The sequence below is a fragment of the Plecotus auritus genome (genome assembly GCF_963455305.1).
Source record: "Plecotus auritus genome assembly, chromosome: 4".
Taxonomy (NCBI): domain Eukaryota; kingdom Metazoa; phylum Chordata; class Mammalia; order Chiroptera; family Vespertilionidae; genus Plecotus; species Plecotus auritus.
Genome location: NC_137775.1, coordinates 101,033,195 through 101,048,477, shown reverse-complemented (window position 1 = coordinate 101,048,477; position 15,283 = coordinate 101,033,195). Strand labels below are relative to the sequence as shown.

General features: G+C 44.1%; 1 protein-coding gene across 3 annotated transcripts; it reads left to right on the top strand.

Moving 5' to 3' along the window:
- The first annotated feature begins 602 nt into the window (after positions 1-602).
- Positions 603-6,425, top strand: LOC308247457 (HLA class II histocompatibility antigen, DR alpha chain). Of its 3 annotated transcripts, none has more exons than XM_080666597.1 (6): positions 603-824; positions 1,278-1,407; positions 3,861-4,106; positions 4,547-4,828; positions 5,100-5,265; positions 6,055-6,425. In XM_080666597.1, the coding sequence occupies exons 2-5, from the start codon at positions 1,326-1,328 to the stop codon at positions 5,252-5,254; spliced, it is 765 nt and encodes a 254-aa protein (XP_080522723.1). In that variant the 5' UTR covers positions 603-824; positions 1,278-1,325; the 3' UTR covers positions 5,255-5,265; positions 6,055-6,425. The 3 variants fall into 3 exon arrangements, with proteins under 3 accessions (XP_080522723.1, XP_080522724.1, XP_080522722.1); XM_080666598.1 differs by having other exon boundaries at positions 690-803; XM_080666596.1 differs by lacking the exon at positions 603-824 and having other exon boundaries at positions 1,221-1,407.
- The last annotated feature ends 8,858 nt before the right edge of the window (positions 6,426-15,283 follow it).

Below are 15,283 nucleotides of genomic sequence, written 5' to 3'. Positions count from 1 at the left end.
TCTACTCCATCTCTGGCCATATGTAAGATGGTAAGGATTGGTAAAACGTAGCCCCTTAATAGTTCACTGTTTTCAGCAACCATTACCATTTCCACCCTCTCCATTTTGGGGAGTGTTGAAACTCAGTTTCTCCTTCAGAGTTCCCTAAGGATAGTACAGTGCCAGGGATTCTAACTCTTGAGGAGCTGGCCATCTTGGAGTCTAGGACACTGAAGGAGAAGCCTGAAGCAATAAGAAGCTCCTTAAACCCTAGCCAGTTTGGCTCAGTGGATAGAGTGTTGACCTGCAGACCAAAGGGCCCCGGGTTCAATTCTGGTCAAGGGCACACACCTTGGTTGCAGGATCCTCCCTGGACCAGGCCCTGGTCGAGGCTTGTGCAGGAGACAACCAATCAATGTGTTTCTCTCACATCGATGTTTCACTCTGTCTTTCCCTCTCTCTTCCACTCTCTCTAAAAATCAATGGAAAAATATCCTCCAATAAGGATTAACAAACAAGAAGAAGGAGAAGAAGAAGAAGGAGGGGGAAGAGGAGCTGGAGGAGGAGGAGGAGGAGGAGGAGGAGGAAGAGGAGCTGGAGGAGGAGGAGGAGGAGGAGGAGGAGAAGAAGAAGAAGGAGGAGGAGGAGGAGGAGGAGGAGGAGGAGGAGGAGGAGGAGGAGGAGGAGGAGGAGGAGAAGAAGGAGAAGAAGAAGGAGAAGAAGAAGGAGAAGAAGGAGGAGGAGGAGGAGGAGGAGGAGGAGGAGGAGGAAGAGGAGGAGGAGAAGGAGGAGGAGAAGAAGAAGGAGAAGAAGGAGCTCCTTAAGTAAAGTTGTCCTCCAATATTGTAAGATTTGGGGATTCTTCTTAGCCTGATAATTTACCTACTTTTTAGATGATTTGTTGTCTCTTAAAATACTAAGAAACTAGTAAGCTCCCCAGCTGTCACAGCACAGATGCGTGATCTGCCACTAACTCTCACTTTAGGCTTTTCATTGATTATATTCTCACTATGTGCTTCAGGTATATCCCTTTCTAGAACTTGGATTAGGATGGAAAGTGTGAGTGATTGCCTAACATTCTCAAAAACTTATTTTTTGTTGTTTTGTGTTCATTTGTTTAAGAACTTTATCTTTTATCTATCTCCTTTCCCAGACCCTTTACAAAAGTTCTTTCCTTAGCAACAGATGTGTCCTCTTAAAACACTGTGGTGATTGGCTGCAGCTCAACTGATTTGAATTTTAATCAATCCGACACTATTTCACACTACATTCCCCCTGTTTTACTCCTATCTGTTCAGCTCCACTCTTGAGCTCTGCTGACCTTCATCAAAGCACCCAAGAAGAAAATGGCCATAATTGGAGACCCAGTGTTAGGATTTTTCATCACAGTTGTCCTGGTGTGCCTTCAGGAATCCTGGGCTATCAAAGGTAAGTGCTGAGAGAATCATAACTGGAAAGAACAAGCTCTGAGAGCATTGTGAATTGTGGAAAGACGCTATTTGAAGTGAAAGAAATGTTTTATAGGTATTCTGTGGGTCTAAATCTGAAAGTATAGTACATTGAAGATGGAAGAGTTCTCTTCTCACCACAACTTTAAGAAAGTCAAATTTAGCTTAGAAGAGCAAAACTGAGTTGTATATTTCTTTGAGGTAAGGCAAACTTGAGGAAGAAATCTTGTCTGGAAGGCATTAGCAAGCTGCCTCTCTAGGCTTTAATTTATCTTTCTAGAAAATTAGTAAAATTGAAAACCTCACACAATACTGTGAGGATTAAATGAGAAAATGTGAGAGGTTCTTAGCTGGACACCTGGTAGTTGTTTTTTGGCATGTGGGTCCTGTCAGAATATTTTGAGCAATGACATTTTGTGGAAGATCACTAGAAAGGAAAGTCACCGAAAGGTAACAGTCTTCCCAAGGGAGGGGGAGGACAGGTGTGCCGATATGAGCTGCATTTAACTTACTGCCCCTGGGACAGTGACAGGCCCTCCTTATTGAATCTTACAATGATCTTTGATCACTGCTACTTAGCGATTTTCCCAAGAGAGTAGAAAATGAGTAAGGAGGTGAAGAGCTGATGTTCTCTGCCGTCTCCTGAGCGGACATTGTGCTGTAGTGAAGATGTATTGAGAAGAAATACCTTTCACCCAGGCAACCACTGCAGAGGGTGGCAAGCACACTGGAATAAAGGAATATACCAGCTCCAATATCCATGATGGCAACTGTAGGTTTCTATTGCCCAGAAAGAGCCATACATAGGGATACATATCTGGAAAGAGAGAGGCTCTTCCCTTAGGTTGGGAAGGGGCAACTAGAATGTGTGTGTGTGTGTGTGTGTGTGTGTGTGTGTGTGTGTACACGTGAATACATAGCTGCAAATGGTAAATAAATCTCTGGCTTTACTTATACACAGTCAGACTTTAAAATCCCTCTCTCCTCTACATACACCATGAAAGCTGCATACTCTCCAATTTTAACTTTCTTATTTCAAATTGATTATGCCCTTGGTATAAATTAGGCTTAGTATCAACCATATGAATAGACCCCATAATGACAGTCTCAATATAAGGATCTTTGAGACATAAGGGTTCATTGCCAAATGTAATTCTTCCCTCAGAGTAGCCATGGTGTAGGTGTGGGTCCAGGAAAGTGGGTGCTCTACAAGGTCTCAATCTTAATTTCCTAGGTACCTCAGGCCCCAGTGTTATTTTCCATGGGTCTAGTCCAGCCGTGGGCAAACTACGGCCCGCGGGCCGGATCCGGCCCGTTCGGCTGTTCTATCCGGCCCGCAGAGCAGAAAGAGCGGAGGGTTCGCTTGCTCTCCCCTCCGCTCCTTTACTTTGAATTTATATTAGTTCACATAAACACTCCATCCATGCTTTTGTTCCGGCCCTCCAGTCCAGTTTAAGAACCCATTGTGGCCCTCGAGTCAAAAAGTTTGCCCACCCCTGGCTAGTCTCTAAATACAAACCAGTTTCTAACCCTAAAGTGCTTGTTATAGGCCTGATGATATATTAAGAAATTACACTGAGTGGCCAGATTATTATGATCTCTGAACGCATAATAATCTGGCCACTCAGTGTATATCCTATATAATAAAAGGCTAATATGCAAATTGTCCCCTCGACCAGGAGTTCGACCAGCAGGCAGACTGGCCTACCGCCCATGTCCCCTCCCCCTGACCAGGCGGGCTGGACCCCACCCATGCACAAATTCATGCACCAGGCCTCTAATATATATATATATATATATATATATATATATATATATATATATATATATATACACACACACACACACACACACACACACACACACACACTGAGTGGCCAGATTATTATGCGTTCAGAGATCATAATATTCTGGCCACTCCATGTACTTAACTTGTCTGATTTCAATTAAAAACAAACCCATGGAAGAAACAAAACCATAAAAGAAAATAATTTAAAAATTTGCATGTAAGGAGGTGAAATAATCTGCTCAAGATCACTAGGTAAGTAAGTAGCTGAATAAGAATTCAAAATTTAATTTGATTTTAGAGTTCAGAACCCAAACTTTTAGGAGCTGCTGCTGGATTTCTAAAGTGGGATCATTCCTCAGCTAGTGACCTGGAGGCAACGCACAGCTTCACAAGACTCAGGCTTTTCAGTCCATTTCCTTCAGTCCACCCTGTCTAACATGCCCTTTAATTTCTCCCTCCAATCTCTGTTCAACACCAATATGCTTCACCCAGCCTCATCTTCCCACTCATCCTACTCTCCATCACTCCTTCACTCCTCTTAGCCTACCCCTTGCACTGCCCCCGCCCACATGTGTGTCTCACAGCCTGAGTTCCTCATCTCTCTTGGCTTGTTCCAACCCTAACTTCCTTTTCTACCTTTTCAGAGGATCATGTGATCATCCAGGCCGAGTTCTTCATGGTCCCTGACTCATCAGGCGAGTTCATGTTTGACTTTGATGGTGATGAGATCTTCCACGTGGATATGCAAAAGAAGGAGACGGTCTGGCGGCTTAAAGAATTTGGCAATTTTGCCAGCTTTGAGGCTCAGGGTGCACTGGCTAATATCGCTGTGGACAAAGCCAACCTGGACACTATGATAAAGCGCTCCAATCACACCGCGAACACCAATGGTACTTCTCCCTGCTGCACTCCTAGGTGTGGGGATCGTAGCTTTAAAATAGATGCTTCAGCTCTTTTTGTTATAGTATTGTGAATGACTTCCCCTTCCAGGGGCCTAACCTTGCCATATCAAGCCCTAAATTCTCATGCTACAGGCCCAACAACTTCATGGGGCTTTTCATTTCCTGATGATCTCACATCTTGTCTGTGTCATCCACTGTCATTCAAAAAGTTATTGCCCTGAATCTATGCTTGGGGAGCCAAGAACGAAGTCCTTGGATACCTTATACCTCAATAGTGGTTACAGTTTATGGGTGAACGTGTCAGAGATAGGTATTTGAGTCTGTGGCATAGATTCTCAGGGCACAATATCAACTTATTTTCAGTTTTAGAAAGAGAGGGAGAGGCCAAGCCTAAGCAAGGAGGCTAATTTCTGTCATGTGTCCCCCAGTACCTCCAGAGATGACTGTGTTCCCGAACAAACCTGTGGAACCGGGAGAGCCCAATATCCTCATCTGTTTCATTGACAAGTTCTCCCCACCTGTGGTCAACGTCACGTGGTTTCAAAATGGGAAACCTGTCACAACCGGAGTGTCAGAGACAGTCTTCCTGCCCAGGCAGGACCACCTTTTCCGCAAGTTCTACTATCTCCCCTTCCTGCCCTCAAATGAGGACGTCTATGACTGCAAGGTGGAGCACTGGGGTTTGGAGGAGCCTCTTACCAAGCACTGGGGTATGGACCATCCTTCAACCTCCTTTACTTTTTGTGTTTCCTTCTGTGATGCATGTGTCTGGTCCTTTGGGACTCAAAGTCACCGCACTATTTCATAACAACTGCTATAATTCCTGGTCTTGTCTTCTCCCATTATCCAGTGTTCCTTGCTCTCTAACTTGTAATTCCCATAATGCATCATTGTATCTTCCTTTTTTTGTTTGATTAATAACTATTGTTTTGACTTAGTACCACATTCATTACCTCTGTACTTTGTTTTATATTTCCCCAGAGTTTGAAGCACAAACCCCCCTCCCAGAGACAACAGAGAATGTGGTGTGTGGCCTGGGCCTGGTTGTGGGTCTGGTGGGCATCATTGTTGGGACCGTCCTCATCATCAAGGGCGTGCGCAAGGGCCATGCCGCTGAACGCCGAGGGCCGCTGTGAGGCACTTGCTGGTAGGTTTGGTGTGTTCAGAGGAAGATGTGTGGGGTTATCAAGAAAAGGAAATAGAGTGGGGAAAAGAACATGTGATGCCTTTAGGGGAAAGGATGGGGAAAGTCATAGATCTTGACTTACCTTTGCTAGGACAGAAGCAGACATGGGCATTGTCTGATATCCCAAAGCTTCAATGTTGGCCATTTGGATATTTAAAACATCATCCGCAAGCCATACAAAATATCAACTTAAAAATTAGCCTGCTATATTTGGTCAAACATTTAATTAACTCACCCCTAATGCCTTGGCAGGGCCAGACCAAATGATTTTGTGGACCTTGCATAGCCCACGGGCCAGACGGTCCCTACCCCTGACCTAGACATTCAGTCTTGGGAATTATCTCCAGACCTGAGACTACTGTTTAATGTTAGAATATGAGGTCCAGTGGTCTAGGAAAGTTAGCTTCAAGATTTGGGCACTTCCTGGCTTACATTTTCTGAGGCAGGCCATCAGGAAAAAGCATTTCCACAGCTTGGCTCTTTTGGGGTCAGTGTGGACTTACTGTATGAATGCTAATGTCTGTGTTTGCTCCTCCGATCTGAAAAGTGGTATCAGGGTTCTAAGAGAAGGTAAAGTATGGTTTGCTCATTCATGCCATTCATGTTGGAAAAGCTGTATTTACTAGAGGTCAGATGAATATTAAGACACCTTTTTATAGCCAAAGGATTAAGGGAGAAGGGAAGGAATCTGAAGGTAAGTGCTCAAATATTCATCTTAAACTCTTTAAAAACTATGTGTACCTCCTACAGGGAATGGCCTTACTTTGGGAGGAGATCAGTGAAGAGATTTCTGCTTTAACATCTTTACAAACCTGGCACTTCTCCATTCGTTCACCTCAGCGAGGACAACCACTCTTCGGCACTTTCAGCCCTAAGTCAGTCTAAGAGTGGTGCTGCCGTCTCAGTCTCTCCATATTCCAGGATCTAGTTGGGCTGCCCTGTCCATTGCCCCTTTCTATGTCTGTTTTCCCTCCATTTCCCATTATCCTTTTTACTATCAGCATGCGATGCCCCTGCAATAGGCCATGAGATCCTTTCTTTGCTATGAAAACATCTCCTGTATATTTCCTGCTTTCAAACTGTAATTGTGGTTTTTCTAAATACAATAAACTATTGGCTGAGTCTAGGTGGAGTTTTTGGTGTCTGAGTCAGTTCTTCACAGGGGCTGGGGAATATATGTGATCCCTTCATCCTCTGTAATTAATACCCAGGTTCATTAGAATGTGGTCTCATTCAGAGGTTCTGTAAGTAATCCAGTTGCTGGGGTCCAGTCCTCATCTGGAAAACTCTAGAGCAGTGGTTCTCAAGCTTTCTAATGCCGCGACCCTTTAATACAGTTCCTCATGTTGTGGTGACCCACAACCATAAAATTATTTTCATTGCTACTTCATAACTGTAATTTTGCTACTGTTATGAATCGTAATGTAAATATCTGTGTTTTTCGATGGTCTTAGACGACCCTGCTAGCGGTTCTCAGAGAACCGCTGCTGTAGAGCCTAAGACCATCGGAAAATACAGATATTTACATTACAACTCATTAACAGTAGCAAAATTACAGTTATGAAGTAGCAACGAAAATAATTTTATGGTTGGGGGTCACCACAACATGAGGAACTGTATTAAAGGGTCGCGGCATTAGAAAGGTTGAGAACCACTGCTCTAGAGGAAGGTTTGTTGGGAGATCTCTACCAAGCAACCAGTTCAGAATTTGGTTTTGGTTCTTGAGCATCCAAGTCAATGAAACATCTGGATCTTCTGTAGAGTGGGTCTCCACACGTAGGGTTTGGCCTCTGCTAATAGAGGTGAGAAAGTGTGAGGAGAAGATGGGGTGGAGTAGAGAGATAATCCTCTCACTTAGCAATATGTATTTAAGGTTTCTCCATGTTTTTTCATAGCTTAAAACATTTCTTTTTATCACTACCTAATACTTAATTGTGTCAATGTACCACAGCTTATTATCCATTCATCTACTGAATGACATTTTTGTTACTTCAAAACTTGGTCATTGTAAATGAAGTTGCTATAAACATTTATGTGCGGGGTTTTGTGTGGACAAAGTTTTCAACTCATTTGAGTGAATCCCTGAGACTGTGACGCTGGATCAATGGTAAAGGTCTGTTCAGCTTCATAAGAAGCCACCAGTATCTTGCAAAGTGACTGTACCACTTTGCATTCCCAGCACAAATGAATGAGTCCCTTGCTAATATTTGGTATTTTGAGAGTTCTGAATTTTAGCTAGAAAGCTAATTTTTAAAAACTTTTTATTTGAACTAGTTATAGATTCACAGGAAGTTGAAAAGACGGTATGTAGAGATGCTGTGTACCCTTTCACTATTTCCCCAAATGGTTATATTTTAAGAAACTATAGTACAGTATCGAAACCAGGAAACTGATATTGGTACATTGTGTGCCTACAGTTCTATTGCTTTGTTTGATCACGTTTTAGATTTGTGTAACCACGGCCACAGTCAAGCATAGAACTGTTCTTTTACCACAGAGCTCTCCCTCACGCCTCCCTTCAGAGTTACAACCATTTCCCTCCAGACATCATCACCTAACATCTGACTTCCACTGATCTGCTCTCCATCTCTATAATTTTGTGAGTTTGAGAGCGTCAGGTAAATGGAATCAGACAGTGTGTGACTTTCTGAGTCTGGCTTATCTCACTTTGCATAACGCCCTCCAGAGCGATCCAAATTGTTGCAAGTATGGACAGTTGGTTCCCTTTTACTGCTGAGTAGTGTCCCACAGTATGGCTGCACCACAGCGTGTCTGTCCACCTCCTGAAGGGTGCCGCTGCTGTTTCTCCTCTGGGGCTGTTATAAATAAAGCTTCTGTGACCATTCGTGTAACATTACTGTGTGAACGTGAGTTTCCATGTCTCTGGCATTAATGTACTGAAGTGTGATGACTGGGTTGTGTGGGAAGTGTATGTTTCGTTTTTGAAGAAACTGACAAACTCTTTTTCCAGAGGAGTTGCACTGTTCTATGTTCCCACCCTCAGTCATGAAGATTCCGTTTCTCACCAGCATTGTGCACTGTCAGCACTTTATGTTTTGGCTGTTTTCACCATGGTGCATCATCATCATGTTCTCATTTTGCATTTCTCTCATGGCTGCTGCTGTTAACATCATTCCGTGTGTGCTCATCTGCCGTCTGGGTATCCTCTGCTGGGGTGTCTTACGCCCATTTTGACATTGGGTGTTTTTAGTGTGCAGTTAGGAGAGGCCTTTATATATTCTAGATGCATGCCCTTTGTAATATTTGGGGAGTGCAAATATTTTTCTCTGCCTATAGGTTATCTTTTCATCCTCTTAACAGAATTTTTGCAGAACATTTTTAATTTTGATAAAGCCCCAATTTACTGATGTTTTCCTTTTATGGATTATGCTTCAGTGTCACGTCTAAAAAGTCCTTACCAAACCCTAGGTCCCAAAGGTTTCCTATGTTTTCTCTAAAATTTTTATATTTTACATTTAAATTTTTGACCTCGCCCTGGTCGAGTGGCTCAGTTGGTTGTGATACCATTGTAATTTGGTCTTGATTGTTATCCTGATCATGTCTTCTCTCAGGCTGGCTGACTATGAGGCTCACCCCAGAGTATGTTATGTGAGCTGTTGTATAGGTCCTGACTGAACAAAACAAGAAATAAAACAAAAACAGACAAAAGACCCCCTACTACAACCACAAAAGCAACCACAAAAGAAAATAGAACTAGGAAAGAAAAAAGAGAACAATAATGATAAAGAAAAAATATGAGGAGGAAAAAAGGAATATGAAAGGACAGAATAGAAAAAAAGAAAATAAGAATAAAGAATAGGGGAAGGGAAATGGTATAAAAGAAAAGAGGAAGAAAAAATTATGAAAAGGGAAAAAGAAAAGGAAAAATAAGACAAATAATAAGAAAAGGAAAAAAGAAGAGAAAACAGGAGAAAGAAGAGAAAAAACAGTAAGAAAAGGAAAGAGGAAAATTGAAGGTATGAAAGATAAAAGAGAGAAAGAATAATAACAAAGCAATAATCAAGGAAAATAAAGAAGTTAATTTTTTAAAAAACAACAAAAAGTGAAGTAAAGTTCATCTCTGCTTTTACATTGACTGTGGCTGACTGTTTTGTCTGCCATTTCTGTGCCTCCTGGAAGGTACTTTGGTGCGAGCCCCTGTCAGAAGCTGTCCACACTTGGCTCTCAGCAACCGGTTTAAAGCTCCAAGTTGAAGCATCCATTTTATATAAAAACTGCTGTTTGAAATTTTAACCCTGCTATTTGGCTTCTGTAAATGCTTGCTTGCTTAAATAATAAGGAAAATAAGACTATTCCCACTTCAGAGAGGCCATTAAACCTTCCCTGGATGAAATTATCAGTGCTGGCGCCAGGCCAGGCCTTTGGTTGAGGTCTCAAGGCCCCAGCACATAGGGGCTCTTTAAGAACTTGCAAAGGGGGCTGGAAACACCCCATATTTGGGAGACAAAGAAGGTAAAAACATATAAATTGGGAAAGTTCCTCCATGTTGGGGCCTAGAATTTGAGAGACATTTTCCTCTGGACCCGCGTGTAATAAATGTAACTCCATCTCTCTAAGTATTGCTTGGTTCTTCTCCTGTTTTCTGTAACATTAATGGTTCCCTGAGCCGGAAACAACTGTGCTTGGCCTTTTGGCCTCTGGTGAATGGGCCAGGTTTGAGGCCCGGGGGAGCCGGATAGGCCTCCGGGAGGTGCCGCTCTGCTGATTTAGCAGAATTGAACCGGGAGGACTACTACAGCGGTAGTCTGTAGTTTTCTCTGAAACTCCCACTGTTTCTATTTCTCCCCTCTGTAGGAATTGTCTTCCTCTGACTCACAATAGGAAAGGGAGACAAGCAACTGGACTGGGGAACGGGAATGGTCGGAGAAATCAAGAGTGATAAAGGAGGATGATTTAAGATACTCTAGGGCAGGGGTCCTCAAACTACGGCCCGCAGGCCACATGCGGCCCACCGAGGACATTTATCCGGCCCGCCAGGTGCCGCTGCCTGTCCTGCTCAGCAGCTGACTCGTCCCGGGGCCGCAGTGCGCATAGGAATTTGTTCATAGTTTTTCTTTTAAACTATAGTCCGGCCCTCCAATGGTCTGAGGGACAGTGAACTGGCCCCCTGTTTAAAAAGTTTGAGGACCCCTGCTCTAGGGGCTTAGAGTAAATAGGAAAAATCTATGAGGGAAAACAACGGTTACGGAAAGAAAAAAAGTATCCTTAAATGTAAAAAGCCCAAATATACAGGATCTCAGACAATTTGCCTTGTTTCAGGACAGAATGGTTAATGCAGAAAGGGGGAGGGGGGGTGTCAACAGTTAATTATGAAGCAGGGAGTGATAGGCTTCTGTTGATTTTTACTGGCTGCAGACTGCTCTGCTGGCGTAGGGGTCTGGTCCAGGTGTCTTATCAAAACTTCACTAGATTCAAGGTCACAAGTTTTCTGCAAGTACTATTAATCTTTCTCTGCTCCAACGTATTCTTTTTTAACCCTTCCAATACTAAATTAGACCAATACAATATACTTGAAATTCATAAATATTAATCTAAAAAAGCTGACCACTTTTGATAATCATTAAAGGATTGAGGTTTCTAAGAATAAAGAATTCTAATATATTAAAAAAAAAAAAAACTAAACTCCCAGGAGCCAAGCGGAGGAGAAACAGAGCTGAAGCCCACAGCTGCCCTGGTGATTTAAGACTGGTTGCTAGGCAGTCAACCCTGAGAGCCACGTAAAAGAAGGGGGGCTGGATGCCCGAGCTGCCTGCAGTGGCCCTGGAAGAAGCCTCAGCAGCAAGAAAAGCGGGGGACAGCAGACATTTACCTGACACTAGAGCTGCCCCGCTGCTGCCCAGTGAGTAATGAGTGGTTTACAACAAGCAATACAAGACTTAGGCCTTTGGCTTGCTGGCTGCAGCAGTTAAACCAGAGCTAGTGACTGCTACTGGCCTTCCTGCAGCCCCAGGAATAGAGCAGCAGGCCCGGGATCTGTAAAAGCAGCAGATAGAGCTAGTGAAAGCTCCCTGTTTGCAAATGTATTGAAAGGGTTCAGTACCTGTTGCTGCTGGAAGAGGAGGGGCTGAGATTCCCTTCCAGTGCACTCCCTTGGGAGAGGCCTGGTCGCTGCTCTGCCACAAAGGGGACTGGCGGGAAGACAAGGGGCCTAATACCCAAGCCACTGCCACAGAAGCATTTCGCAATATGCAAAGCTGTTTCTAACCGCAACTCTGCTGTTTTGGACTGGCAGCTTAAAGTCAAAGAGCAAAGGAAAGGCACTCTCCCTGGACCGGGAAGCCTTCAGGACTTTGAGATTCTCCAAGAGAGGAGGAGTCTGACTGAGGGATGGCAGAGACCCTGTTGGGTAGGAAGGACCTAAGGCCACATGTTAAATTTACAGATTACGGCTTTCTAGGCAGATGTCCAAGCCCAGTTATGTAGGGGTTAAGTGCCTGTTTACAGCAAAACAACTTTCTCCCGTGCCAGAATAAAATTTAGGGAAATTAGACAGGCTGTGTTTGTGGCTAGAAAGAAGAACTGGCCACCATGCACAGCCCTGACAGTGGCCTGCAGAAAACTGTGTAATAGACTTAGATGATGCCTGCGTCTTCATGGACATGACTCCAGAAAGACAAGGACAATTTTGCTTTGTGTGGGAAGGTCAAGAATACACTTTAGTCACCTCCCTAAGATGTTTATATAGCCCTACCATGTGTCATGTTTAGTAGCAGAAGATTTAGCTGTCATAAGTGGCTGCAGTGCCAATATTACTGCCTTGCAGGCCTGTGTGGCCATGCCCATGTCAGGGTGGCACAAACCTCAACTTTAGGAAACTGGGGAAGTCCTGTGTGGAACAGAGGGAAGTGGTGAGTACCAGCCCTTTGTTACAGGAATTACAGACCCCGTGAGGTCCTGTGACATGTGAGACCCTGTAAAGGAATAAATCTCCCTTAGTCCTTTCTGAGAGGGCATGTCACCCCTCCCAGAGACCATATGAAATTTTAAGGTCAAGTCAAGTAGGGGGAACCCTACTACAGGGACAGCTGTGACTGTCTACTTGAATATAGACACATTTTGAATTTCTCCTTGTCATTTGAAGACAGTTATATTACTCTGAAGAATCCATAGAAAGGACTGACAGGAAAATCAGAAGATCTTAAAGCAGGTCAGTATATTTTTCTCCTTATACAATTCCTCTGAAATTTGGCAATGCTTAATAAATCATGGCAATACATTTCTTTGCATAAATTCAATAAGACCGGTTTCTAATAGTGGTTTTATTGACCGGAAACTTTGACTGGAGTGTCATGTTTTAAAGAGCCCTGTCTGAACTCTGAAGACCTGAAGCCAGTAAGAGTGCCAAGGAAAAAGCCTGGTGTCCTGCTTGGGAGCCCTGAAAATGGCTGGCACTGGAGCGTCAGGACCATGCCCTACCATCACTGGCGGTTGGTCAGAGTAGAGGGGAGCAATAAGGACGACTCTGCGTCCCTGTGGAATCCCACACACTCTAGGCCGTGATGAGTAGGAGGGCTACTGAGATGGGCCTTAAAACCTAGGGCGTGGGCCTAGGTGGAGTCACTGCAGGTGAGGGATTCACCTAACTCAGCATATACTGCAGGCAGGCCTGACGGCAGCTGGATGGCTTGGCTTCCTGGCCCTACAGGGCACACTAAGATTCAATCATGAAATTCCAGCAAAGGTAGTCAGTTACCATTCTTGTTGTGTTTATGCAAACAATCAGGCCAAATTAAATACAATAGATAAATTAGTCTTTATCTGGCTCTTTTGATAAACATAGAGGTAATTTTGAGGAGAAAAATTCTATTTCAATTGAGGTTATTAAAACTGAAGTGTTTTCTTCCCCTTCCATCGTACCATTTGTTACAGTTTGTCTCTGCCAGGTCACAAGCCCACCTCCTTCTGTGCCCAGGCCTCATAGTCCCTCTGACAGACAGCAAGGATCTCTTGGCTCTGAGAGAAAATTCCATCCCTCCTCAGCATGAAGCAGCTACAGAAGAAATTCAACATCTATTTTCCCTAAAAGAATTCAGAGCCAGGATCCTTGAGGTAATATATTAGGCAGTTAGACAGACATGAGCAGAGCAAGGACGATGGGCCAACTAGTGCTACCAGATGTAACCAGGTATTTCCATCTCTATGTATGTGAGACAAGGGGCATAGCTAAAGAGGTATTCACCCAAAGTCTCAGCCCCTAGAAAAGGCCAGTAGCCTATTTCTCTAAAAGACTTGACCCCTTTGCACTTGAGTGACCTACTTGCATCCAGGCTGTAGCAGCCACAGCCATGCTTATCAAGCAAATAAGTTAACCCTAGGGCAGGAACCAATCCTAACTGCCCCACATGAGTTTGAGGCTTTACTCTGGAACACACTGGAGCGCTGGATGTCAAACACTCGAGTCACCCAGTTTCAGGCTCTCCGGTGGACAAAAGAAAAATCAGTAACAATTTATACTGATAGCAGGTAAGCATTTACAATGGCTCATGTACATAGTGCTATTTACAAGCTAAGGGGACTCCACAGAAGCAAGAGGGAACCGGGACACAGATGAAGCAGCCCAGGAGGCTTCCCTAAAACCAGTGGGGCCTCTACAGATTCTAGTGACTCTTCCAGACCCTGACCTACCCAATCTAGAAAAGCTGAAATCCATAACCAGTCTTTACACAAGTTCTTACAGGCTTTACAGTCTACCCAGGAAGCAATCCAGAAGCACGTCCAAGATGCTCTGCCTGTACCAACTTCTTATCTGGTTCATCCCTTCCACCCTGATGACTCTGTTTGGGTAAAGAAATTTGCCACCCAAGGACTGACTCGTACCTGGTAAGGACCACCTCCATGGCAGTCAAGGTTGACAGAATCCCAATGTGGCTTCATCAGACCCAGCTTAAGACAGCCCAAGCAAAATAGAGAGTCCAGGACTTTTTGGACTCTCTAAAGATTAATCCTGGCCCTCATTCCAGGCCCTTATCTTATAAGCAGGACCACTAACTTTATTAGGCAGAAAATTAAGATTATAGTCCTCAGAGGTAAATATAACTCCCTCCCAGACAATGACTGAGAGTCAATGATTTGACTCATGTACTTAAAACCAGTGGGGAATGAAGCATCCATCTTATATAAAAACAGCTGTTTGAAATTTTAACCCTGCTATTTGGCTTCTGTAAATGCTTGCTTGTTTAAATAATAAGGAAAATAAGACTACTTCCACTTCAGAGAGGCATTAAATCTTCCCCGGATGAAATTATCAGTGCTGGCACCAGGCCAGGCCTTTGGTTGAGGTCTCAAGGCCCCAGCACATAGGAGCTCTTTAAGAACTTGCAAAGAAAACACCCCATATTTGGAAGACAAAGAAAGTAAATACATTAAAATTGGGAAAGTTCTTCCATGTTGGGGCCCAGAATTTGAGAGACATTTTCCTCTGGAAAACGTAACTCCATCTCTCTAAGTATTGCTTGGTTTTTCTCTGGTTTTCTGTAACAAAGTGACCCACAGTCTGTGTCTGTCTCTATAGGACTTGGCTGCACATGGAAAGGGCCAAACTGCCCTCTAAGGCCAGTTTGTTAACAGCATGGGGCCCAGGGACAGGTCAGCAAACTTCCCCAGGGTCTGCTTCCACCAGCTTTCACTTGCACTTGCCAGCAGCTGCCAATCTCAGTCTGAAAAGGCTGTTTCTGAAAGGGCTTTAGGCAGAATCAGGAGTATAAGGCCTCTGGGTCTCCCATGAGGGTCAGGTGGCATTCAGATTTCTGCAAAGTGGTGGGTGTGTTTCCTCATCCCAGCGCTACTCCTCTGAGAGAGTCCCAGAATATTCCGTCTCAGCTGGGCAGAGAACCTAAGTGCAGTCCAGTGGAATCTGCTGGAAACCAGGAGTTTCTATCAGCTCTCCCGTGAGGAGAGCTGTCCCAGTCAGGCTCCTGGGACAGTGGGGCTGCTGGCCCCACCCCAAGCCAGTCACTGG

Bases quoted from the DNA above. Each gene is read 5' to 3' on its own strand.
- LOC308247457 (XM_080666597.1), top strand. From the start codon at position 1,326: ATGGCCATAATTGGAGACCCAGTGTTAGGATTTTTCATCACAGTTGTC. The intron at 1,408-3,860 runs GTAAGTGCTGAG...CTACCTTTTCAG, and splicing joins GGAATCCTGGGCTATCAAAG to AGGATCATGTGATCATCCAG. The intron at 4,107-4,546 runs GTACTTCTCCCT...TGTGTCCCCCAG, and splicing joins TCACACCGCGAACACCAATG to TACCTCCAGAGATGACTGTG.